A 25,851-nucleotide genomic window follows, 5' to 3' on the forward strand; every position below is an offset into this window, starting at 1 on the left:
GCTGGGGGGAGGTGTGTGCACGCAGCGGGGACAGGTGTGTAGACATGCTGGGGGGAGGTGTGTAGACATGCTGGGGGGAGGTGTGTGCACACAGCGGGGACAGGTGTGTAGACATGCCGGGGGGAGGTGTGTAGACATGCCGGGGACAGGTGTGTAGACATGCCGGGGGCAGGTGTGTAGACATGCCGGGGGGAGGTGTGTGCACGCTGCGGGGGGCAGGTGTGTAGACATGCTGGGGACAGGTGTGTAGACATGCTGGGGGCAGGTGTGTAGACATGCTGGGGGGAGGTGTGTAGACATGCTGGGGGGAGGTGTGTAGACATGCTGGGGGCAGGTGTGTAGACATGCTGGGGGGAGGTGTGTAGACATTCTGGGGGCAGGTGTGTAGACATGCTGGGGGCAGGTGTGTAGACATGCTGGGGGGAGGTGTGTGCACGCAGCGGGGACAGGTGTGTAGACATGCTGGGGGGGAGGTGTGTGCACGCTGGGGGGGCAGGTGTGTAGACATGCTGGGGGGGAGGTGTGTGCACGCTGCGGGGGGCAGGTGTGTAGACATGCCGGGGACAGGTGTGTGCACGCTGGGGGCAGGTGTGGATTGTGTATCAGTGTGGGTTTTCTCACAGGTCGTCATCCCTTGCTCCCGTCATTTGTTTTGACAAGTAGTTTTCATGACAACGGTGGTGGGTCCGCGGCACGGAGGTCAAGAGTGCCCCTGTGCACGTGACGGGGCAGGGGGACCTCCATAGAGGGAGCACCTGAGAACCACAGTCTGAAACGAGGCTGTGGGTGTGGCACGATGGGGGGGGAGGGCAGCTGTCCACACGGGCCAGGGTTGCTGTAGGAGTCATGGGCCGGTGGTGTGGCCCACGGCAGAGCCCCCTCTGGGACAAAAACGCCACATACCTTCCCCGTGACCCCACTGTCCTGCACAGCCCTGTGCCAGCTCCCCACTCGCCGCAGCTGGGAGCACACCCCCACCCCCTCATCACCGGACTTCTGTGCCCAGGAGCTCAGACCCAGGGGACGCACGGTCCCCAGCACTCTCGGGAGCAGGTATCACACACGGGGAGCCAGCGGGGAGCTATGCACACGGGCCTCGGTGCCGCCGACCCCCCTGCCTGCTCCCGGCGCTGCAGCCGCTTCCTGGGGGGAGATGGCCAGGGTGCCCCAGGAACCACTGCTGCGTCCAGATGGCCCTTGCTTCCCGGTCATGCCCCGTCCCCTTGAGGCCACCTAGTCGTCACAGCCATGGGAGCTGTGCTAGGGACATGTTGTCATTTTGATGAAGATTGATTTTTCTATTTTTTCTTTTGTTGTTTGCGTTTTTCGTGTCATGACTAAGAAATCATTGCCTAACCTGAAGTCAGGAAAATTACGTCTGTTTTCTTGTAAGTTTTTTAGTTTTGTTCTTACATTTAGGGCTTTGGCCGATTGGGGTTAAGCTTGTATGTGGTGAGTTAGGGTTCCTGTGCGTGTGGACATGCGCCGTCCATTGAATGGACCGTCCTCCCCGCAGCGCGTGGACATGGCACCTTGCTGCTTCCCAGCATCCTGCCAGTTCCTTACCCGTCTGCCCTGCTGGAACGCAAACCCCATGAAGACCAGGCTTGTCAGCTCTCACTGACCCTTCAGGTCTCCCTGGGCTGCCCTGGAAAATGGGGCACGTGTATCTGAAAACCCAGCTGGGGGACTGGTGGTGTCCAGGGGCTTTCCAGAGAGCCTGCAGTAACCAGTGGATGGAAGGATGGATCGACAGATCAGTGGTGAGCCTGTTGAGGTCAGGGTCAGAGCTCATATGGGGTCCAGCACGGGCAGTGGGGTGGAGGAGAACCCTGAGCCGCAAGTGGTTGACTATGACCTGGGGGGGCAGGTGGGGCGTCTCAGATGCCGGGAAGGGAGGAGAGGGCCAAGCTGGCTGTTGGTGTGTCATCCTGACAACAAGGCCTAGCCCTCCTTCAGCAGACACTCCTGAGGCCTGCGTGGCTCAGCGGGGTGGGGCGGGGACAACAGGGGCAGGATGGGAGCCCAGGGTGCAAGCTGGGGGATCCTTTGGTGCTCTGGACCCCAGACTCTGTGGACAGTGGTGCCTCTGCATCCTGGCCTATGTCCAGCTGTCTCCCAGCCCCACTGTCAGCCGTGCTCCTCACACTTCCCTTTGTGGCCCTCCCACTGTCCTGCCCACGGGCTCCCTCCAGAGCAGCTCCGCCACCCTGGACAGGCCCTCCTCTGCGGGCTCTTGTGTGGCCCACACTCGGGCCTCTCTGTGACCCCCCAGCACAGTGCCGGGACGCTCCTTGGCGGGACCGTTGTAGTAACGGCCCTCCGGTGCTGCCTGCCGGGACAGCAGAGGCCATGACAGGAGGCAGAACTGTTCTGCGGTCCCACACGTGTCCAGTCTTCCTAGCGCACTGAGTAGAAGGAACCAGGCTGGCATCTGCCTCCCCCGGGGGCCTCGCTTTGAGCCCCCAAGGCAGAGGCAAACACAGGCCCGACCTCACAGCGGCCACCTGCCTGCGTAGGGCATGGGTGAGTGCGTGTGCACGTGTGCGCGTGCGTGGGTGTGCACACGCCCCACTGTGTTCAGAAGTGCTTCCTTCCAGGAGTAGGATACAAGATTTGGTTTCAGGGGATGAGACAGATCCAGAAGCCCGGTCTAACCGCGGGGTGGACTGACAAGGGAGCTGGAGGGAAAGCCTGGCAGTGCCCCTCACGTTCAGGACGCACCGAGGAGGAGGGAGCCAAGGCCAGTCGATGGGGAAGGGTATGTCCCCAACAAGCCGCGCTGGGCCAACTGGGCGTCCACACGTCAGAGAACGAAGGTGACCCCACCCAACCGCTAACAAAAGTTAAAGTGAGAGCCGCGATGTCAGGGCTGACGCTGTCCCGTCATGACCTCGGGTCGGGCACAGGTGCCTTAATCATGGCTGCACGAGCACAGTGACACAGATGGACAGACGGGAGTGAGACAGCCACCCACGGCATGGGAGAAAGTCCCGCGGCCAGGCTGCCACGCATGGAGAACCTTCCTAGCTCGGTAACGGGACAGCCGCATTTCAGCGTGGACAGAGGGTCCACGTAGACGCTTCTGCAGAGCAGACGGTTCGGGTGGCCGGGAGCACCTGCAGCGGAGCCCCACGTCGCTGCGCCGGGGGAATGCCCACCAGCCCAGCGTGGCTGCGGTCAGCAAGGACGGCGCTGGCACCTGTGGATGAGGACACAGCTTCCCTCCGCGGTGTGCCTCTTGGAGCGCCTTGTTCCCGTTACGGATGGATCGCATCGCCGAATTTCTCCAAGGATGGCAACAGTGCAGTTTGGACATCTTCTCTCTGTACAACCTTTATTTTATCCAGGTTGTCTCTGGTTTGTTTGCTTGGCCTCCGACTTTGGAATCAGAGACTTTGCTCCGATGTGGTGCCCTGTGGGGGTGCCAAGGCTGCACGCGCCCAGTGGCCTGTGCACCTGCCTGTGGGTTCCGTGTGGGTTGATGGGCTGGGCTCGGGATCATGGGTCTTCTCTCCTGCGTCCTCAGATTCAGAATAGACTCTTCTAGTCTTGCTGCAGGACACAGGCTTGGCTGCCAACACAGGAAACCGGAGGTGGGGGGACAGCCTGTGGAGGTGGGGGGACAGCCTGTGCTGGGGGCATCCCGTGGGAGGAAGCAGGGGGCAGCCCGTGGGGTGCGGTGGGGAAGGCTCCCCCCCCCAGCCCATGAACTCTCGTACCCTCCCCCTGTGCACAGCCCACCACACTGGAGCCCTTGCGCCTGCTGTGTCAGTGGCCGGGGGCTGCTCTTAGCGGATGACTGCCGTGTGCTCAAAGTTGAGCTATAACCGCACACGAGAACGTTGGGATGAAATCCATTTATCTGGGGTTTATTTAGCTGCTCGTGCTCTTGGTGTCCCGTCTAAGAAATTGTTGCTTAATCGCAGGTCACGAGGGTTTTCTGCGATGCTTCTTCTAAGAGTTTATAGCTTTAACTCACACTCGCAGGTCTTTGCCCCGTTCTGCGCTGACGTCTGAAGATGGTGGGAGGTAGGGGTCCAGCTTCCTGCTTCCGCATGGAGACATCCCGTGGGCCCAGCAGCATCCGTTGGAGCAACGGGTCTTTCCCCGTTGAGTGGCCTCGGCGCCCTTGACAGAACCAGCTGACCGTGGGTGGAGGGGTCACCGCCTGGGCCCCGCTCTGTCCCTTGCCCTGGGTGTCTGTGCCAGTGCTCTGCCCCACTGCTGTGGTGTCGGAGTCGAGAGGTGGGAGTCACTGACTGCTTCTTGAGTGGACCCGGCCGTTCCTTCACTCTTGGCTCTGGACGGACCAGCCGGGCCTGGAGTCTGGGGTGACGGCAGCAGAACTCGGTCATATCAGCATCATCTCCCTCACACCTCTGTTCTTTACCCTAGATCTCTCCTCACAAACATACCTGTCTCCTGTTTACTTAGTGGCATTTCGGGGGGGTTGAGAACCCACGGCTGCCGAGCCTGAAGCCCTTGGAGGGAACAGCCCAGGACTGGGAAAGGGTCGCTGCAGGAGGCTGGCCCCTCCTCCCTGCCTCCCCCAGTCCTGTGGTCCTGCAGCACGGGGACAGAGCGGGAGCAGGTGTGTGGCGTGGGGGTCCTCTTGCAGATGCAGGGGTGCGGCCTGAGATGCCAGCTGCGGGGCCGGGAGCCCTGCCTGAAGGCTGGGGCCCACACTGGGAGCAGCACCTCGTTTCCTCACCGCTCAGTGTCCACGTGCCCCACGCCACCCCACCCGGCCCCTGACACCCTCGTCCTCTTGCCCTCCCAGGTTCCCGATGAGCTCTTCTCCACCCTGCTGGCCTACCTGGAGGGGCTCAGGGGCCGCGCCCGGGAGGTGACAGTGCAGAAGGCGGAAGCCCTGATGCAGGAGCTGGACGAGGCCAGCGGCGCGGACCCCCTTCCGCCGGGGAAGACCCAGCGCATCCGGCAGGTGCTGCAGCTGCTCTCCTAGCGGGTGTCCAGCGGGCCACCGCTGCCGCTTAGGACACAGCCGGCCGCCACCGCTCAGCAGTGGGGCCCCAACGAGGGGCAGGCGGGATTACCAGCAGGTCAGCGGCCAGCGGGCCCCAGGGCTTCCAGGCGCTGAGTCCCCGTGCCTGCTGGTGCCTGACCCTTGGGGGGACTGACTCTGTTTGGCCAGACAGTGTATAGATGATGACCTGTTTTCGTCCCTTTACAGCAGAAAGTAGCCACCCCGGCATAACCTAGAGATGCCCTCCTGGCCTCCCAGTGGCCCTCTAGCCCCCAGGGAGGTTGCTTATTGAGGGAAAGGTCTATTTTTTTACTGGGAACATCTTAGAGATTGACCAGAGCCAGCCCTTCCCTCCAGCTGTGGTCTGTCCCAGTTGGGGGTGAGGGTAGCCCCTCCGGTGCCGGCCACCGGCATCCAGGTCACCTGCCTACGTTCCCTGGCAGGTCCGGGCTGTGGCTCGCCCACACCCCACCTCCCTGCTGGGGCCTTGCTGACCAGTCCCAGGGAAAACATGGCTGCATTTTCAATAAAACAGGCCCGTGTCGTCTGTGGCCCTATTCTGTGCATCCCGTTCTCGTTTGCCGGTCCCAACTGCGAAGAGCTTGTCCTGAGAGTGAGCGTGTGTCGGGCCGGAGCCAAGGCTCCCGGGGTGGCATCCCGGCAAGCTCCCCGTGTGGCGCTCCTGCCTGTTGGCTCTGAGCACTGGCTCTGCGGGCCTGCCGTTGGCAGGTGTCGACAGTGATCACACTGGCTGCCCTCCCACAGCCGTCCCTGCTGTGTGCACAGACACAGGACACGCTCGCCCTGTTCCCCGAAGAGCGCGCAGGTCGACCCCCTGGAAGTCACTCAGCGCGGCAGCCCACGCCGCGGTGGGAAAAGTCGGCAGGCCCTTCAGGACGACATCGCTTCTAGGGACCTGTGGAGAATCACAGGGTGGCGGATATATGCGGTGGTCTTAAAACTTATCCCCCGAGGCTTTGACGCTCCGTCCCTGGGACGTGGGTCAGCTTCCAGCATGGGATGAAGCAGATGAGACACCGTGTGACCCCTGGGGCGCGGGCAAGAGGAGGAGGCAGCTGGCGCCCTTGGGACACGTGCCCCTGGGACTTGGCCACCGTGATGTGGGAAGCCCCCGTCACCTGGGGAGGCCACGTGGGGGGCCATGAGGGGTGCTCAGGTGATGGCGAGTCTTCAGACGGCAGCCGCCCCAGGTGACACTGAGTGACGCAGAGGTGAGCTGTCCCCGCTGAGTCTTGCTCACGTTGCAGGTCTGTAAACCCTGTTGCTGGGGCGTGTGCAGTAGGTAACCAGAACGCCACGAAGCTGTGGAGGCGACCTGCTGATATTGTGCACCACGGTGCTAATGGAGTCACAGGCTCCAGGCCTGTGTGTATACCCCCGATTCCAGGAGAAGGCCTGGGGCCGGCTGTGCTCCCTGAGGTGTTCCTTCCCAGCACCGTCCCCAGCCTCAGCTTCTGCTGTGACTTCAGCTTCCCTTACCATGGAGCACCCGTGCCAAGGGGTGCTTCTGAATGACGGGGTAGGGCTTCGGGGTGCCTGGGCCTGGGGCGGCCCACTCGTCCAAAGGGGCCTGGGCTGGTCCGTGGGGCCCCCCTCTTCTCACCCATAATCCAGACTCCTGGGCTCTGAAGGTCATGCTGCCCCACCTCCCACCCAACACCCACACCTCGGTGGCACCGCCATGGAAAGGGGACATGCTCCGCCTCTCCCTGGGGGCATTTGGCTCTGTCCCCCACCCACTGGTGCAGCTGAAATCCCAATCACACTCACAAGCACGCGTCCAGTTCTGGGTGGGCCCAACCCCTCTTTGGCCCAGGTGGCTTTGGAGACAGATGAGAAGTCCTGACTCCCTGGTATCCCTCAGGTGAGAACTCGAACAGGGAAGCACTTCGGAACCACGCGTCGGTGCAGGTCTGTGAGCCCATCAGCAGACCAGTGTGTGGGCATCACGGCCCCACAGATAATCTGGGGACGTGGACAGTCAGGGTGCCAGCCGTACCGTGACCAAGCACGGAGCCATCCTTAAAATGATCTGGGGACATGGACAGTCAGGGTGCCAGCCGTACCGTGACCAAGCACGGAGCCATCCTGAAAATGATCTGGGGACATGGACAGTCAGGGTGCCAGCCGTACCGTGACCAAGCATGGAGCCATCCTGAAAACGACACTGAGAACTGGACGTACAAAGGAAGACCCATAGATGCAAAGAAAGGGCAGATTCTTTTTAAGGAATCAAGGTTATAAGAACCGTAGCGCTGGGTTTCCTGGAAGCCAAGCTGAAAAGGAAAATGTGATGGGTCCCAAGTCCTCATTGTCTCTTACTGGATACGGTGGAGAGAGCAGGGCACTCCCCAATACCAGACTGGGGGGGGCTCTTTCCTCCCTAAGAGCTCTGGTCGGAGCATGAAGTGCTATTCCCTCGAGGTCCCCCTGGCGGAAGGTGCAGAGAGTGGACACAGACGCGTCATCTGGACAGAGCTGTCTAGAGGCGTTAACTGGGTGTGGGACCAGCCTCCGTTGCCGGGGGTGCCAGTCGGAGATGGCCCTCTGATGAGGCCCCAAGGGCAGTGATCTGGGAGGGCCTGAGCCCCGGGGCCAAGCCACAGTGAGGGGTGCCTTGGGGCTGTCTGTGTGGGGCCACCGGGCCAGGAAATGTCTTGACGGTGGCCGGTGATTTCCCGCCAACACCCCCCACACTGGAAACAACCCAGATGTCCGTCAGCAGCCGAACAGGAAACCGAAGTGAACAGCACTCCCCAGTCAAAGGGAAGAAGCTTGGTACGGCCACAAAGTGGCGCTGGACAGGGGACGATGGACCACAAGGGCACACTGTCGATGCCACTCAAAGGACTTCCTGGAGACGGCGGGTCAGCTCATCTGCAGGGAGAGAATGCCCGGGGCAGGGGGCGCCACCGTGGCCTGTGGCCTGTGGCTACACAAGCTGGGACACACGCTCAAGCTGCTTGTTTGTGACACTCCAGCAAGCGCAGAGAAGCCTCGCGGGGCAGAGCTCGCTGCAAAGCACTGGGCTCTGGAAAGAAAACGGTAAGACGGGTTTGTTGTCGCCTGAATGTCTGTTCTTCACGAAGTTCTGCGTGTCTGTAGTGTAGACGTCTCAAGCACTGTTAGGATGTCAGAATGGGCGATGGGGGGCTGGGACTTTGGGCTGGGGGTGTCAGAGCCAGCAGGCCCATCAGCACCACCAACAGCCGTCCGCGGCCCCCGCCCCCCTCTCCGAAGAAGCAGCCTTCCTCAGCAGGCTTCCCTTACGTCCGGGGAAGCATGGCTCGGTCTCTCCTGACCTCCTGCAGAGAAGTGGGGACTAGCTACCGAGTGGCCCCTTGCCACGCTTTCCCACCCAGGGCCCGCAGGAAAGCTGTGTCTGTGCTCAGATAAACCAGCACTAAGCCAGCAGGAATGTCCCTGACGGGTGATGCCCTGCCCAGCGGCAGGTGGGACACTTACGGCCAGAGGGGCTTCGGGACGTCAGGTGGCCACAGAACAAGGACCCCTGCCCCCAGGACGCACTCTCAGCCCCTTGTGCGTCTGGCTCTGAGGGTGGGCATCCCTGCCGCCCTGGACCACAGCCTCATCTCGGGCCAAGAGCTGCCCGCCAGCCCCCAGAGGCTCCTTCCCTCACAGCCAAGACTCAGGTGCTGCAGCCATGGGAACCGACATTCAGGGAGGCCGTCTGCCCCCTCCTGACCCACAACGTCTAGGGACCCCTAATGCATGTCTGCAGAGGCTTCTCCCCAAGGCTGTGCAGCCTGGAGGCTGAGCTCTCTAGAGGTGCAGCCGTAAGAAACAGAACCCCAAACTTGAAAGTGTCCATCACGGATGATGGATGAACACAGGGTGGTCCATCCACACCATGGAGTATGACCGGCCTTCTAAAGGAAGGAACCGGACCCCTGCCCCACGGGGACGAGCGGCAGAGGGACACCAGCCAGACACAGAAGGACACGCACGGGGACCCCGCTCACATGAGGTCCCGGAGTCGTCAGACTCACAGACATACAGAGTAGACGGCGGGGGCAGGGCCGGGGCTGGGGGAGCGGGTGCAGGTCCGTGCGTCACGGGGACAGGGTCTCTGTGCAGGGGATGGAAGGTTCTGGAGCCGGATGGGGGGACGGCTGCACAGCCACGTGGATGTGCTCGGTGCCCCTGAATTATACGCGGAAATTGGTTAAGATGGTCAATTTTATGTATGTTTTACCACAGGAAAAATATGGAGCAAAACAACCAGGTTTGAGGCAGAGGTGACAGGCGAGCCGTCTGCCACATGGTGGAGCCCTTGCCACACGCCCCCATTGCAGGGCAGGTCTCTGTGCATCTGGTGGGGGCAGGAGCCGGTGGGTGGGCGGGTGGGTGGGCGAGCCCCCTTTGCAGAGGGGAAGGCAGCCCCAGGCCCAGGTCTCCATGTGATCGCTGAGCTGGGCCTGGTGGGTGGAGTCCAGGGCGGCCTGGGAGAGGGGTGTGTTCGTAGTTGTGCCAATGATCTCGAGGGTCCGACATCAGACTCGGCCCATCGTGCTCTTTCAGTGTATGATACGCTTATTCTGTGTCAACTCCATAAACGGGGGGAGGAAGGGAACAACATTCTCCAGATACTCCCCACGCGTAGGCCTGGGCACTCCTGGGCCCCGCCCCCAGGTCCCAGCACCTAGCGAGTTCTCGGCGGGGGTGAGGGAGCCTGAAAATGGGGGGCGCAGGGGTTCCCTGCAGAGGTGGAGCATTGCCCGCGGCCCTGCTCCTTCCCGAGCCCTGGACCAGTCTGGGCGAGGGTCCCACGCATACCAGCCCTGCGCCCAGCCCACCTCAGATCTGCATCTGGCCCTGGAGTAGCAGGGGCCCCCCACCAGCCCACAGGCCTGAGGGAGCCGAGCCGGGGGCACCTGGTGTTGGGGCCCCGGGAAGCTCAGGCTCCTGTCATGGACCAGGAGGGCATCGAGGTCACCGTGGGGATCTCCCGCCTGACACCCAGCCAGAGCTGCGGCGTGTCCTCCACCCTCCATCCTCCGCGTCCTCCGCCAGAGCCCCCGCCTGGGGGAGGGGCCCAGAGCAGCGTGTGCGTGGAGAGCTTTCCAGCAGGATGGACACCTTCCCACCTGGCCGAAAAGCTTCTCAGATTTGTTCTTGGCAAATTAAAACATCAGCTAACCCTATTGGCGTCTTTGGAGAGAACTGGAGTCACCCAGAAAGTGGTTCATTTTGACGCCTGTTCTCGTAAGTCAGGAAACACAGGGCTCAGGTTCTGCATCCCGCCCCTGCCCGAAGCGACCCACCTGGGAGGTGCCGCGGACCATGCTCCTATGTGAGGAGTGGCTTCTGGAAACAGGGTCTGGGCAGCACTGGATTTACCACAAAGACAGGAAACCCTCAAACGCTCGCATTTCCCCTGTTCCTCCCAGCAAGCCCGCCCCAAGCAGCTGAGTCTCTCCCACCCATAGCTTCTTGAAAGAGCTTCCGTGGCCATTCCGGAATGTTCTGTGTTGTCAGAAGGATGCTCGCAGTTCATTCACGGAGATGAACTTAGGTCGGATCCCTGCTGTTTGCACCGTGTGACCTCGGACAGTAAAGCGGCCCAGCCCTGCAGGCAACTCTTCCTTCAGTGTCAGATGTTGCAGACGGACAGACAGAAGGAATGCAACGACAGAACACACTCCTCACCCACCACCCAGCTTTTCCCAGAAGCAAAGTGTGTGGACACGGTCCAGCATCATCCTCCCCAGAATACCCCCTTCCCTTCCCCCACAGGGGCCCAGCACGGGCAGCGGCACATCCAGAAGCATCTGTGGCCACTGCCCTGACCAAGGTCGCGAAGAGACTCGCCCCCACCCCCACCCCCACCCCCACCCCCGGTGTTTGAGGTTTGTGTGTTGATGGGTACGGCCCCGACAGCTTCATTTTCACCCTGGACACTGTTCCCGGATGTGGACGCGCCCCGACCCTTATCCTTTCTCCCCTGGGGAGCACTCCGCGTGGACGCCACCCCCGGGGACCCCCTTTTGCAGCTGCCCCAGGAAATGTCCCGGGTTTACGCTCTCTGGGAACCTCCCCCAATGTCACCAACACCTCGCTCGACTGAAGAACCCGGCCTTCAGTGGGACCTGTCCACCCTCCCCCAGCTGTGAACAGTCACTTCATCTGCACCCCCTGCCCTGTCCTCCCTTCGGCGGGCGGAAACCATGGCCTGTTCTCCCCGGGGACGGACGCAGGCTTCACAAGCATTACTAACTCGTGTCACGGCCTCAGCCGGCCCTCCACCTCTCCGCCAGCCCTGCCTCAGACGGGATTTTTCCTTCTACACAGATAGGCTTTTGAATTTAAAAAGCCAAGGCTTCAGTTTTGGGAAGGGTCGAGGGGCAGACGAGGGATATGGGGGGTCAGAAGGGACCAGAGAAAAGGGTCTGGGGTCTGGCAGCTGGTCGAGAGGCTGCCTCACTTCTGTCAGGCCCCTGCGCCCCCCACCCACAGCATGGGCCAGGGGAGGATGGCTGGGGTGGCCCAGGGCCACCATGTGGCCAGGACAGGGCCAATCCTACCCCGCCAGGCTCCCAGGTCACCAATGGGTCGCCAGATACAGGACAGGACACCAGATAACGGGAAGCGTGTCAGTGTGGGGGTGGCCCGTGGAAGCCCATGCTGGAGGGCCCCCCGTGGTGCACCCCTGACCTGGTCTTCTGGGCCCTGTCACAACAGCCCCCTGCCCAGAGGCTGTCTCCTAGAGGCCTTGCTACGTCTTGGGTGTGGGGGAGAACGGAAGCTGGGCCTTGGGGTCTGTGTCCCCATTTGCTTCAGGGTCCTGTGAAGTTGATGGGGTCAAGTGTGAGGGGCCCTCAGTGTCCTCCCTGCAAACTCCCGCTCATCCTTCCTGCTCAAGCTCTGCTGTCCCCCCTGCAGGGTCCCCGATACTCTGGGTGGCAGCTGTCCCTCGCCTGGTCCTGGCTCCCCGGGCAGAGCGCCTCCTGGGCATGGCTGCCCACAACCTGCAGGAACAGGGTGGGGTCTGCAGGAGACCCAGCGGTCCAGGACCTGGCACAGTGCAGAGTGAGTGTGCTGGGAACACGGGTCTCAGGCTGGCCTCTGGGTGGACGTCACCCTGCCACCTGCTGTCTCCCTGCACCCCAGCTGCAGGTGGCACCTCTGTGCCTGGTGGATGCCTGGCCAACGCTGGCCCTGTGGGCAAAGGGGGCAGCATGGAGGGGGAGTAGGAAGAGGAGGCCCCGGAGAACTCAGGGAAGCATGCGTGGGGAGGGGGTGCTTCACCACTGGGGCATGAGGGGCACCCTGAGGTACAGGTGGGGGGCCTGGGTGCAGACAGAGACAGCGCTGATGGCCAAGGGGTCTGGGCGCAGAGGGCAGAGGGTGGGGAGAGGGCCCCAGCTGCCCTGGGGAGACCGGAGGAGAAGGGGTTGAGACACCTCTGGGCAAGGGGAACTGGAAGGGGGCTGAGCCCCCAAAAGAACAGAATCAGGCCCAGGAGGGGCTTTGGGGGCCACAGCAAAGAGCCCAGCAGGGGCTTTCTGTCTGTCCATCCATTTTTCCTGCCTCCATCCTCCACAGAGCACCCCAAGCTGGGATCTGGGGGAGTGACTCAGACTCTCCCTGGGTCTCCTTGGTCAGAGCTCCCGGGCCTGGGCACTGCACAGAGGGCCTGGGCTGGCGGCCGCATGGTGAAGGCCAGGGCGGGCGTGGTGTCCAGGGCAGCGGGGCTGAGGCCGGGCGGGGGCAGCAGGTGGTATCTGTGCAGGAGGCCGGCAAAGAGCAGGAACAGCTCCGACCTGGCCAGGCTCTCCCCCACGCAGACGCGGCGGCCTGCAGAGGAAACCGAGGCACAGGGTGGGGGCTCCAGGCCTGCTCTTTGCAGGGCTGTGCCAGGGAGCCCGGCCAGTTTCCTGGAGTGGAGGGAGAGGGGAGTCTCAGGGGGGACGAGGGAGGGCCTGGAGTGGGGGTGGTCTGAGAGCAAGGTCTGCAGTAACCGGGATGCGGGCCAGCTCCGAGGGGCAGAGCTGGGTTGCCAGGGGCTGTGGACAGGGGGAGGCCCAGCGGGCTTGAGCCTGAGCTTCCGAGGTCCCTCGTGACCAGGCCACTTGGGGGCGAGGGGCCCCGTGCTGTCCCCACCCACGAGGGCTGTGGGTACCTGCAGAGAAAGGCAGGAAGGCTGCCCGCTTCACAAAGCGCCCCTCAGCGTCCAGGAAGTGACCTGGGTTGAACTGGTGGGGCGTTTCCCACTGCGTCTTGTCCAGGAGCACGGAGCTCAGCAGGGGGATCACAGGTGTGCCCTGTGGGTGGGGCAACAGGTGGGCTGGCCCTGGCACCCCCTCCCCCCTAGGGGTGTGCACTGAGAGACAGCGTCCCCCAGGAGGCCAGCCTGGCCCTCGAGACTCCCAGGCGGACCTGCCCTGACCCAGAGCAGAAAGAGGGAGGGAGGGAAGGGGGAGGGAGGGCCCTGACCACCCTGTCAGAGTCCAGGAGGGGGGTGCCCACCTTGGGAAGCAGGTAGCCACCCAGCTGGGTGTCAGCCGCCATGCACCGTGGCACGTGGGGCAGGAGGGTAATGAACCGCTGGACCTCGTGCAGCACGGCGTTGGTGTAGGGCAGTGACCGCTGGTCCTCCAGCCGGGGGGACCGCCCAGGCCCCAGGACACGGTCCAGCTCCTCCTGCACCCGGCCTGCAGGTGAGAGCGTAGGTACCAGCATCCCTGGGAGACTCGATCTCCTAGGCCCTGGTGGACCCCCACCCACCCAGCAGGTGGCCATGTGCTCGGAAGACAGGCCGGGAGATCACCTTGAATACTCGGGTGCTTGCCCATCAGGAGGGCAGCCCACTGCAACGTGGCCGACGTAGTCTCTGTACCAGCCATGACCATGTCCAGGGCACAGGCCACCATGTTTTCCTCGGTAAAAAGGCCTTGAGGGTCTTTCCCCTGCAGAGGTGGGTTGGACGGGACTCAGCTGGAGGCTGGGCTCCGTGGACCACCCGCTCCCCACCCCCAACCCAGCTCTGGGCTCAGGAAGGGAATAGAAGACAGATCCAAGTCCGCTGAGCACCAGCCACCCCTTGAGGCAGGCACTGCAAAGGCCCATTTCACAGATGGGGAGACCGAGGCTCAGAGGGGCCCTCAGCTAGGAGGTGGAGGAGGTGGTGCAAGAGCAGCATGGAACCCCCCCCAACCCCGCTCCTCCTGGGGTGGGACCCCCAGATGCCCCAGGCCTCTTAGGTGGTAGGATGGGTCTCGCCCACACCTGGCCCTGCTGAATCAGGGCGTCCACGTAGCTCTTCACGGGGCCTCCGCTGGGCGTGGGGGGCTGCCGCGCCTCCAGCAGGGTCCTCAGGATGGCTCGGACCGCCTCTATCTTCCGCAGGACAGGCCGGTGCAGCTGGAGGAGGGCCCCAAGCCCGGGATAGATGTTGAAGAGCTGGAGGTGGAGGGCAAGACGGCGGGTGGGGTTGGGGTTCAGGCCCCACAGCGGGCCCCACACCCTCCAGCAGGTAGGTCCCCAGGCGCTGCCCCAGACTCCAGGCCGACCTGCTGGGTGGGTGCTGCCCGTGGCCACAAGAGGGCACCAGGCGCCAAGCTGGGGGGGCCTGGCCCTCCTGGCAGGACCAGCAGCCCAGGGAGCTCCCACAAAATCCTCTGTCCCAGGTCAGGAAGGGGGCGCCGCTGGACAGGTTACCACCTGTGATCATGCCTGCTCTCCATCCACCAGAGCCGGCGGGACAGAGAGCGGAGGGGGTTGTCCCTCATTAAAGTCATTAAAACAAAGAAGACTCCGCAAACTTCAGAGCTTCAGCTGACCCCGCTGTGACCAGGTTGTCTGCGGGGCCAGCACGTGCCCGGCACACAGATGTCCGTGGCTCTCCTGGTGCACAATGACGGCTGGGTGTCCCCCAGAGCATTAGTGATCCCTAGATCGGATTACACAGGGCGCCCCTGCGGGAAGGAGCTGGCACAGGGACGGAGGCCCGGAACATTCTGCTCTGACCCCTCTGGCCTCCATCCTCCTGGGACAGCCCGCTTCGGCGAGGAGGCCAGATCCTCCCAACCAGAGGACGTCAGAGGCTCCTACGACTGAAGCATGAGGACCGGAGACTCCGTGGCCAGCTCCTGCCTCACAGCCGTGACCACACGCGCCACGACCGGATGCGTGCGCTTAGCGACCTATCACAGAAATGGTCACGATGGCGAACACGTCATGCTTTGGAAGAGAGTGAAATGCGCATGCCCCTGGGAGTTCTGAAAACCAGGGCCATTTCACGTCATTCCTGCAACACGGTGAAGGACCCATGTTGGGTGGAGGGTCCCTCGGGTTAAGGGCTGGGGCGGCCAGGGGACGTCGAGCCCCGTATCCAGGGAAGAGATCCTCGGTCCCCATCCCTACCTCCGAGCAGGTGCACTGCTACTGATGGGCAGGTGTGGGAGGGGGCAGACGGGCACCCTGCCCTACACCCCCCTCATTGCCCAGAGGGCGCAGGGACTGGCCTGGGGTCCCATGACCAATCCGTGTCAGCAGCAGGCCATACCTCGGGCCCCCTGGCTCTGAATGCAGTACTGCTTTTGCAAGCTGGCAGCTCACCTCTCTTGGGCAGGCACAGTGCTGAGACCACCCCCCACCCCGAGGCCGGGAGTAGCCACCTCTCACCTGTAGGCTGGGGGTCCCCAAGAGGACCATGACCTCATCAATAAGGCTCAGCAGGGACACGAACACGGGATCCTGGTATTCGAACCGCCGGCCAAAGAGCAGCGTGAACGTGATGTTGGAGGGGGCCCAGCCCAGCAGGGCCAGGGGGAAGGGCTGGCCTGGAGTGGGAGGGAGATAGGCCTCAGGGGGTGAGGGGACCCCCAAAGGGGGTGTCCCGGCCCCCACTCACCTCCGTAGCAGTCCAGCTGCCCCGTGAGGCACCTCAGCTCCTGCAGGACCTTGTCGGCCACAGGCCCCCTCCCCACGCCCAGGCCGTGGAGGGTGCGCACGGTGAACTGGCGGGCGGCCCTCCAGCGCGCCCCCGACGAGAAGAAGATGCCTGCAGGCCAGACGAGCTTCCCATGAGCAACCCCGGGTGATGCAGGCAGGGAGCAAGGTCGGGGGGCCTGAGGAGGGCCTCACCCCCACCCCTGAGCCTCTTCTCCCAAGGGCTGGCCTTGGCGAGCCTCTCCCACTCTTGGGGTGTCATGGTCCCCGGCCATGTGGACACTGTGTCCCCAGGAGCCAAGCTGGGCACACTCCCCTGCTGCTCAGAGAGGCAGACCCCCCCTCCTGGGGTCCAGGGACTCCTATGCTCAGCTGGCCTCTGCCCCCTCCCTACCCTGCACCGCACACCTACCCCCACCTCCCTGGATGAGCTGGAAGATGGCGATGGGGGGCCGGTCAGCCAGCTCCGGCCCGGTGCCCATCAGGGCCTCCCTCACTGCCTCGTAGCCAGCCAGCACCACCGTCTTCTGGCGCCCCAAGTGGACAGTGAACACTGGCCCGTACCGTTCTGAGAGCTGGTGGGGACAGGCAGGAATCAGCCAGCGGCCCCACCCCCAGGCCCCCTGTGAGTCCCCCGGGGCTGTACCCGCGTAGAGTGGGCGCGGGGTAGATTCAGAGCCAGGGGTGGCCCAGGCAGAGTCTGTAGAAACCGGGACAGCTGTGGGTGTGCGTGAGCAAAGGCCCAGGAGCCCAAAAGCAGAAGGTGTGTTTGGCTGGAGCCGCGTCCCGGGGCAGTGTCCTGCTGGATTCCGCCGAGCCCCCTCCCCATCCACGAGGAAGGCCGGGGGCTACCCTTGGTGCTGAGTGTCACCGTCGTGGTTTTCTTTTCCGGGAAACAGCAGAGAGGGCTCCTTGGAACCCCAAGACGAGGAGGCGGGCGGTAGGAGGGGTGTCTGTGGGGTGGCCTGTGCTAGAAGCCCAGAGGTCTGCACAGGGAACAGAGGCCCTGTCCCCGCTCAGATGCCCTCAGCATTGAAGCCCAGACGGACAGGAGCAGGGGGTGCCCAGACCTCACACGAACCCCTGTGCCCAGCCTGGAGACACAGAACTAGACTGCACGGCAAGGGCTAGCCTCTGGTTCCTCTGCGTGTGCCCATCCCCCTTCCGTGCCTTTACACATGGGGAAACTGAGGCCCGGAGGCAAGACGTGCACTGCTGTCCATCATGTGCACTGAGGGACGGAGCCAGACCTGCCCTTCCTGTCCACACCCGCTCCACTCCACACACTGGACGGTGGCCCCTGGGTGCGACACCGGGCACGGCCTGAGAACCCTGGTGCCCAGGGTGCTTCCTGCAGCAGTTCCCCTGAGGGTCCACCCACACGCAGGGCCTGGGGGGCCACCAGGAAGCAGCAATGCTTCTGGAAAAGGACAGTGGCGTGGTCGCCGGAGCCGTGGTTGGGGCAGGGCTGGCTGTGCAGGCCTTGTGGGGCGGGTGACCAGGCCTGCACCTCTGCTTCACGCTCTGGGCCGGCCATTCCTGGCTGCAGGGCAGGGCGGCCTGCCTGCAACATGGGGCCAAGATCGTGTAGCCTCCAACTCAGGCTGGGAGCAGCCACACCCGGCAGGCGCCCTCCACCGCAGGCACATCTGTGTGCTAGTCCGGGTTCCTTCCCTCTCGGGACCTCTGCCGCGTGGTCCTACACTCCGGGAGCACCTGCCTCCTCCCCTCCGCTGCCCCCAGGCTCGGCTCTTCTGTAGGCGCTCATCAAATGCTGCCTGTTCCAGGAAGCCCTCGTGGCCTGACACTCCTGGCCCCTTGCTCCTTAAACGGCCCATCTGTAGGGTGGGACATCTTTCTCTTCCTCAAGGCAGGGTGGGCAGTTGGGCCTGTTGTGTCCTCTGCCAGGCCAGTGCCAGGCTGGGACACAGAACTCCTACCCCACGGGGGTCCTGGAACACAGGCTCAGCTCCCCCTGAGTTGGGCTGGGGTGCCCAGGACCCGCCGGCCCTGACCTACCTCCATCAGTGACCGGTCCTGCTGTGACACGTGCAGCAAGTGCAGGTTTCCAATGAGCGGCAGTGGGCGTGGCCCAGGGGGCCAGCGAGGGGCTGGGGAGGGGGTGCGGGTCCAGGTTCGGAGCAGCCCCCAGAGCCCCAGGAGCAGCAGGATCCCCAGGAGCAGCAGGGCCATGAGGACGGTAGGCGGCGAGGCCCCAGCTCCCCACCCTGTGCCTTATAGGCCGCTGGGAGGGCGTGCCTGCGCCTCACCCCCCCACCCCTAGAATGTGAACCGAGCAGTTTGCAGGGGACAGCCAGGCAGCTTAAAGTGACAGGCGTGCGTGGAATGTGGGGTCGCGTCTATGGCAGGGAGCCAGGGGTCCGGGGCTGTCTGGGGGGCTGGCATCTAGGCCTCGTGCTTGGGGCATCTTTGTCCCTTGCCTGCTGGAGAGGACACACCGTGGTGGCCAGTCTGCCCCTCCTGCAGGCCTCTGCCTTCTGCCTCAGTCTTCCCATCAGAACCGGGGCTCATGGGGCCTTGGAACCCGGACCCGAGCTCTCAGGGGAGCTCCGAGCCTCCCTCAGCAGGGCCCATGGAGTAGGAGGTCCGTGGAGGCCCTGGGAGTGGCCCCTGAGGGTCCGCACAGCAAATGCCTCAAATCCCAGGGCCTTCCGAGTGTCCCCTGTGAAGTGTCCAATGGCAAGCTTGCCCTCAGTGACAAAGTGCTCCCTGGTGGCTTTTTGAGCGCGGGGGTCACCTGGAGCGGGAGGCCTGGCCTGTGCAGGGCGGGGCAGGGTGGGCTGGCCGGGTTTACGAGCCCCGACTGTGCTGCACTCCGGTCTCCTGAAGCCCGGTGCCCCAACTGGGAGGGGAGGAGGCGCCCCGTGGAAAGGAGCTGTGAGGGGAGGGGGGGCTGCTGGCATCAGAAGTGGCTGGGCTTGCTCTGCACCACCTGCCCCGACATGAGGCAGCGGGAACCCCGTCCCCGAGAGGGGCCCCTTGCAGCGGGGCCTGTCTCCTGGGGATGCCGTCCATGCCCCTATGCAAACCCCAGAGCCAAAGCAGCCCGAAGGCCCCCACCCCTTTCCAGCATCCATTTGCACACCTCCTGTGACGGGGTGCTCACTGCCTCGTGGGCAGACCATCCGGTTGCACAGCTGTGTGGCCGTGGCGAGGGAGGACAGCTCTCTAACAGCTGTGTCTCCAGGTCATTCGGGCTGAGTGCCAGGTACCAAGGCTGCTACTAGGTGCGTGGGCTGCGTGTTCTCGCGGCCCAGGACGGTCCACTTAATTAATTCCACAAGCATTTATTGAGCACCTGTGTACGCTAGGCTCCGCCAACAGCTAGGGTTACAGAAATTGGTGGTCAGGGATCCAGAAAGGGCCCCCCTAGCCCAGTGGAAGAGACCCACGTGGCAGGGGCTTTGCCCCTGAAAACACCCGGGTGTTGCTGCTGAGCGCTCGAGTCACAAGGTTTCGGAAGGGCATTCCACAGAGGGGACAGCTGTGCAAAGCCCGGAGCTGCAGCAAGCAAGGTGCTGGGCGGACAGCCGTGGGAAGGAGGGAAGTCGCAGCACGGCCGGACGCACTGGAGGTGAGAACTCGGGGTCCCTGGGGCGGGGGTGGGGGGCCCAGCCTCCTCCTCCTCCTTCAGGTTGGTGGGGCCTGAGGCCCACACCTGGGTGCTGCCGTCTGGGCGCCCTGCAGGGCGTGGCTGTGTGGGTGGAGGGGATTTTCCAGAACCCGTCTGGCTCAGCCAGTTTCTGGCATTTTACCTGCAAGACCCTTGAGCTGCTCCTGATAGCCTGGCGGGGTCACCCCCATTTCTCAGGAAAGGAAGTGGGGCCCGGGTTTGAGGTACCCCCGGCCCGGCCTCTGGGTGCCCTGGTGGTGAGGGGAATCAGCACCCACCACGAGCTCTGCAGGCGTCCCACCTGGCAGGGCAGGGGTGTAGTGGTGACGGGCGCAGACTTGGGAACCAGACCCATCGGGTTAGATTCCCGACCCTTTCCTACGGGCATCCGGACCCTACCGGTGTTTACTGTGATTTCGTGTGGACAGGGCCAGCAGTGTGTGACCCCCCACCCGGCCCGTGGGCCAGGCCCAGGTGAGGCCAGCCGGGTGCCTGGAGCTTCTCAGGGCCCGGCCAGCAGGGCTGCAGCTCGGGGTCCTTGGGGTCCCATGTGGGCCCCGAGGGGGGAGCTAGGGGCTTGGCCGAGAATCTCTCTGGGCACCCTGAGTGTGGAGGGTTCTTCCACATCTAGGCCCTGGAAGGACGGAGCCGGGAGGGACCCAGCGGAGTGCCCCCACGTCCCCGGCTGGTGGTCCTTCGGAGCCGTGCTGCCCTGCCTGTCTGGGGACAGGCTTCGGGTGGGCCCTCAGTGAACCCACCTGGTGGGAGTCCTTTCCTGTAAATGTGGGTAGAATTTATGCTCAGTGAAGCCCCGCCTTTTCAGGGTACAGATCTGCAAGTTTTCACCAACCCCTACAGTCATGTGACCACCCCCACGCTCAAGATGTGAAACGGTCCCATCCCCCCAGATTCCCGCGCCTCCCAGGCTGATCCTGGCCCTGCACCCCTGCGCCCCCGGGTTCCCGCGCCTCCCAGGCCGATCCTGGCCCTGCACCCCTGCGCCCCTGCGCCCGTGTCCTGTCCCTATGGTTCTGCCCGAGCCAGATGTCGTAGCCACAGTAGCACGGGCAGTAGGGCTACAGGGATCACGGGCCATGGGGCCATGGGGGGCACGGTGTGGGACTCCCAAGGCCTCATGGCCAGGGCTTGGGAACCAGGGAAGGTCAGCAGAGTAATGAGTCCTTGAACATCCCCGTCCCTGGAACGTGTGGAAATGTCAGGTTCCACGCAGAGGGGATTCAGGTAGAAGGCGAAACTGAATTTGCTCATCAGCTGAGCCTAAACGAGGGAGGCTGTCCTGGCTTGTTGGTGGGGCCCAGAGGGAAGGAGGCAGTGGAGATGAGCCAGAGCAAGGGCCTCGTGGGGGCTCCCAGGGGCTGGCTGGGCTACGGGGAGAGCGGTGTTGGACTCTGACCTCAGAACGATGTTGATGAACTTGTGTTTTCAAGCCTCAGGAGTGAGCGTTCCAGCGTCAGAGGCCACAACCTGTAACCTATGACCTGTGACCTAGCTTTGGTGGGGGTTCCCGAGGCTGCCCCAGGTCGAAGGGGAGGGGAACTGGATGGGGGAGGGGCAAGGTTCTAGAAGAGTCTGTGGAGGGTGGAGGTGGGGAACGTCTGTGCTGTCTGCCCATAGAGTCGGCCCTTGTCCCCTGGGGACGGGCTCAGGGTCCCTCCTCCCCGAGGGTGTGGCTGCCTCCACGTGTCTTTGGTCCTGGGGCCCGATGCCCTGGACCTCACTGATGCTGATGGTGCTGGCGAGACCCCCCCCAGGCCACCTCTCCTCCAGCTGCTCAGCTGGGGCCCTTCCCCTTCTGGGCCTAAACTGCGGCAGCAACAAATGTCCCTCCCACAGGTCCCTTCCTCAGCAACTTCTAGAAAGGGCTGCTGCGCCCCTGGCTGCCCCCTGCCCTCCCACACTGGGGAAGGGTCCCGCTCAGGTCCCCAGCGGCCCCAGCCCTCACCCCTCCCTGTGTGAGACCAAGAACCACAGCTGGGCGTCTTAAACTCCAGAAATACACTCTCGCTGTTGGGACCAGAAGTGTGCATGGTGGTGCGGGCTCTTGGGGCAGACCCGGCCTGCTGCTCCGGCCTCGCCCACCATGGCCCACGGGGGGTCTCACCTCGACACCCTCACGTGCAGAGACCGCTGGTCTTGTCTTCCCTGGGCGCCACCTGTCAACGCACCACGGCATCCAAGAAGGTCTTTCTCGGATGGGGGTGTTGGTGGGGCCGTTTATCCCTTTAAACAGATAGCAGGCGCACAGCCGCTGGGGGCTCCAGAGTCCACCAGGGGCTGTCCAGGGAGCGGGCCCCATCCCCGCTGTGCTCCTCGCTCGTGCGTCCTCCCAGAGATCCCGGATCTGTGCGTACCTGCTTTTGCTGTGTTCATAACTGTATTCACGTGCCGCCAGCCGCTCGTGTTCTAGCCAGCAGCCGGGCAGTCCGACGAGTTCACGTATGTATACGGCCGCGAAGCCTTCGCCACGTTCCAGACCGTGAACATCCCTGTCCACCTCAGAGTCTCCTCCGCCCTTGTCTCCCTCCCTCTGTTCATTCGCTTTTTGTTTTGCGGTGACAACGTGGCCGGATCAGACCCGGGACGGCTGCCTCGTCTCCTCTCCGTCGTTCTGCCTCTCATTCGAAAACCTCCTGCTCGAAATACCTGTCCAGTTGCAAGCGGTATGCTGTAAAGTAAGTTCCTAGAACCAGAATCCCTGAGCCAAGGGGCTGCCGGGGAGGGGGGGGCGTACCCACTGTCCCGCCGCGGCCTGGCTCTCCCCACCACCTCCCCTGTGGAGGGCGGCGGCGGGGGGGCTCGCCTCGCCGGCTCCCCACCCCCCATGCCAGTGCTGGGTCAGGGGCTGCTGGGCTCCACTCTGCCCCCTCGCGTCTCTACCCACCCCTCCAGTCAAGGCCAGCTCGCAGATTTTCTCAGCATGAAGATCAACTTTCAAGCTCGAGACTCCTCAGCGTCAGGGCGCTGCCCTCACCTGGGCTCCAGCCACCTACGGGGACCTTCCTCCATGTGTCATGGGATCTAAACCCAACCTGTCTGTGCCAGCTGGGACTCTTTATAGGGGGACGATAACCCCAAGTGGCTGGAGTGGTGTACTGGGTGGAATGGCTTCCCCACAACTCCTATCTCCCTAGAACATCAGAATGGGCCCTTATTTGGAAATAGGGTCTTTGCAGATGTAATCAAGTACAGATGAGGTCATCCTGGATTAGGGTGGCCCTAAGTCCAGTGACAGGTGTCCTTGTAAGAGACAGAAAAGTACAGGACACAGACACAGAAATTCAGGTGACCCTGGAGGCCAAGACGGACGGTGTGGCCCCAAGCAAGGAACTCGGGCCGCCAGGAGCTGGACGAGGCGGGACCGACCCTCCCCGAGCGCCCTCGGAGGGAGCGCGGCCCTGCCCACCTCGGGTCCAGCCTTCTGGCCTCCAGAACTGGGAGAGGATACGTTTCTGGTGGTTACGTCTTTGGAGCTTTGCAATGGCAGCCCCGGACTCATATACGTGGTGTTCAGGAAAATTTCCCAATACTCAGGAATAAGGCAGGCAGGTGGCACTGTGTCCCTTCATTGTACCCTTGAAGCCATGGCTCAGCCAGTCCGCCCGAGCACCCTTCGACCCTCCCAGGGAGTGTCACCGTGTTGGACGTGCATTTTTTATTGAGCAGGCCCAGGTGCCTCAAGCTAGACGTTCACCTGTAGGACACAGAAGAGCTCCAAGTGATTGCTTCTCCTGTAAAAATGCAAATCACTTCTGTCTGGCAGATAATCCTGAAGGTTATGGTTTATTGCCCCGTGATCTGTGAACCTGTTGGAGTCCAGCTTAGCAATCCGACTCCAGCCTCCTTTCTTTTCCTCGGACCGGATGTGGACATATCGGGGTTGGGGCGCCCTTCTCAGAATCAGCTTTGCCGTCTGGCCAAACTCCTTCGTCCATGCGTTAAATGAAACTAACAGTTTCAGTGTGGTTTGTATTTCTCTGAGAACTATATTTTCATCCTTTCGGAAAATATACTTCTGCAGCAGAATGTATTAAAGTGGAAAGATATGCGATATCTAGGTTCAGGCAGGGTTCCACCAGGGGCTGTCCTCAAGGGGGGTGTCTCGGCCTGAGGTTGAGCGCCCCCAGCGGATGCCAGGCACGTCGTCTCCACCAAGGCCGCCCCGCTCTGCAAGTTCTTGAGCGAAGCAAATGATGGCTGTTTTACTCCGCTGAGCTGGGGTGTTGGTCATACCGTCCCAGGTAGCTGGTACGCTGGCTGTGTCACCTCGGACAAGACTTCACCTGTTTGTGTTTCTTTACGTGTGAGATGAGGGTAAGAACACCTGCCTAACGGGGTTCATCCCCAAGTACTACTAACTGAACGTCTGCCGTGTGCCCCGCACTGTTCCAGGCCCCAGGCCAAACAGCCTAGCACGGAAGAGGGCTTCCGGAAGCGTCAGCTCCTCCCCCACTCCTTGTATCCGTGCACCGCAGATAAAAATCCCTTCCTCTCTCCCAGCTAAACATCTCCTATAAAGCAGCAATCATTTGCCAGGTACAGAAGATGTGTCAGTTAAACGCTGGCTGTCACCTTGGGGTCACCGGGCCTCCAATGCTTCATTGGTCCCTCAGGGCTGCTGGACAGAGAGGCTGCCGGCAACCTTGGGGGGCAGGGCTGTCCCCTTTACTGCTAAGTGGTGTGATCTAGTCAGGTGGAAAAGTGCTATTTGCTGGGTAATAAAAGCGTCTTTTGTTCACTGCCCTAGAAACATATTAATGAATAACCCAGTGTGTGGCCCCTGGTTCTAGCTGCATAAAACGGTCGTTTATGTGACAACATCAAGGTGCAATTTTCCTTTTGTAGTTTTTAGTGGGCGCAGAACACCAGGCTGATCAAGGCCTCCACAGCTGCACTGGGCTTTCCCTGTGGACCCCCGCCAGTCCCCACCAGCCCCCACCAGCATTCAGGGCCAGCACAGACACAGCTGAACGCAGCCTCAGGCACAGAGATCCAGTGGTGCACACTGAGGAGGGTCAGGCGTGCTGGTGACCCGACGAGTGGGGCGCTGGATGCCTTCTGGAGGCCTTGAGGAGGGGGCACGCCCTGAGGTGGGGGCGGTGGGGGCTTGTTGGCCAGGCACTTCTCTGCAAGGCCCCAGAGTTGCTGGAACGGCTCCTAGTCCCGACATTCGAAGGAGGCATGGCGCTGAATCACGTCAGGGACCGGGGGCAGCTGGTGAGCTCTGCTGCTGAGGCCCCCATCTGCTGACCTCTAGGGCCTGGCACACGGTTGGCACACGGGTGGGGTGGGTGCACGGATACAGTTGGAGCTCATGGCAGAATCAGAGCACAGGTGCGCTGGGAGGGCTCTGATCCACTTCCTCCCTCGGATGAGATCCAGAGGCCTGGTTTGGGGAAGGGGTGGTTGCCCTGGGCACAGGGCTGGGAGGAGGCTCTGCGGGGCAGAGCTGGGGTCTCCCCCGAGCCCCTTCACTGTTGTTCTTGCTGCTATAACAGTCACAGGTGACCGCCAGAGCCCTAACTGTTCATGAGGCACTTTATTTCATTATAGTTGAGCTGTATCCCCACCCCTGAGAATTCATAGGTTGAAACCCTAACCCCCAATACCTGAGCAGGTGACCTTTTGTGGAAATAGGGCCATTGCAGATGTAATCGGTCACGATGAGGTCGTTGGGCTGCACCCACCCAGTGCGCCTGGCGTCCTTGTCAGCAGAGGACATCTGGACACGGACACACGGGGGCCCACGGGAGGGTGAAGGTGGAGGCGGGTGTGTGCACGAGCCCAGGAGCCCCCAAGCCTGCCGGGGACCACCCGCAGCTCCGCGGCCTGCGGCGGGTCTCCCCGGAGCCCCCGGGAGGAGCCAGCCCCGCCACTCGTCCAGGGCGGGGAGCGATCGCACTCGTGCTGCTGGAGCTGCCGGGTGTGCGACACTACGCGTGGCAGCCCTCATGCCTTCCTCCCCGGCAGGTAAGCCCCGCACACACCCGGGGATGCAGACGCGAGCGCACCTGCCCTGGGGCTTCCTGTGGACGGAAGCTGTGCGTCTTTGCGCAAGCTGCTGAGCCTCTCTGGACTCGGTTTCCTCAGCATACGGAGATGACGGCTGGCCTCTGCCACTGGGCGGCTGTGAGGGTCAGACGGGAGGAGACTGGCGAGGACTGGGCGGAGCAGCCCGGATCCGGGCCCTTCAGAGCCCAGCGGGGGCGGGGCCCGGGCGCAGGGGGCGGGGGCCAGCGGGGGGCGGGGCCTGGCGGGGCGGGGCCCGGGCGTCAGG

At 63.0% G+C, this 25,851-nt stretch overlaps 2 protein-coding genes and 1 long non-coding RNA gene across 7 annotated transcripts in view; 1 reads left to right on the top strand and 2 right to left on the bottom strand.

Annotated features, from left to right (window-relative positions):
• CUNH7orf50 (chromosome unknown C7orf50 homolog) overlaps positions 1–5,544 on the top strand; it is a 128,026-nt gene extending 122,482 nt beyond the window's left edge. For all 5 annotated transcript variants that reach the window (XM_026489013.4, XM_026489011.4, XM_026489012.4 and 2 more), the window contains exon 5: positions 4,784–5,544. In XM_026489013.4, the coding sequence (XP_026344798.1) occupies positions 4,784–4,966 (183 nt within the window). In that variant the 3' untranslated portion in view covers positions 4,967–5,544. The remainder of the gene's footprint in view (positions 1–4,783) is intronic.
• Positions 5,545–12,605: 7,061 nt separating this feature from the next.
• Positions 12,606–18,166, bottom strand: LOC113247722 (cytochrome P450 2W1). The gene is made up of 9 exons (XM_026489014.3): positions 17,942–18,166; positions 16,335–16,497; positions 15,885–16,034; positions 15,656–15,813; positions 14,258–14,431; positions 13,800–13,938; positions 13,499–13,683; positions 13,152–13,293; positions 12,606–12,826 (listed from the first exon to the last, which is right to left on the bottom strand). The coding sequence occupies exons 1-9, from the start codon at positions 18,113–18,115 to the stop codon at positions 12,606–12,608; spliced, it is 1,506 nt and encodes a 501-aa protein (XP_026344799.1). The 5' UTR covers positions 18,116–18,166.
• A 4,977-nt stretch (positions 18,167–23,143) lies between these two features.
• LOC123000469 (uncharacterized) lies at positions 23,144–25,740 on the bottom strand. The gene is made up of 3 exons (XR_006408446.3): positions 25,586–25,740; positions 25,184–25,296; positions 23,144–24,960 (listed from the first exon to the last, which is right to left on the bottom strand). It is a non-coding gene; the product is annotated as an uncharacterized LOC123000469 (long non-coding RNA).
• Positions 25,741–25,851: the final 111 nt, after the last annotated feature.

The sequence above is a fragment of the Ursus arctos genome, unplaced genomic scaffold (assembly GCF_023065955.2).
Source record: "Ursus arctos isolate Adak ecotype North America unplaced genomic scaffold, UrsArc2.0 scaffold_2, whole genome shotgun sequence".
Taxonomy (NCBI): domain Eukaryota; kingdom Metazoa; phylum Chordata; class Mammalia; order Carnivora; family Ursidae; genus Ursus; species Ursus arctos.

What these genes read in the sequence shown, in the direction of transcription:
- LOC113247722 (XM_026489014.3), bottom strand. Translation starts at nt 18,115, where the DNA reads ATGGCCCTGCTGCTCCTGGGGATCCTGCTGCTCCTGGGGCTCTGGGGG. An exon ending in GCTCATCCAGGGAGGTGGGG is followed by an intron (nt 16,035 to 16,334) that starts GTAGGTGTGCGG and finishes TCTGGCCTGCAG; the next exon opens with GCATCTTCTTCTCGTCGGGG. An exon ending in GCAGCTGGACTGCTACGGAG is followed by an intron (nt 15,814 to 15,884) that starts GTGAGTGGGGGC and finishes CTCCCACTCCAG; the next exon opens with GCCAGCCCTTCCCCCTGGCC.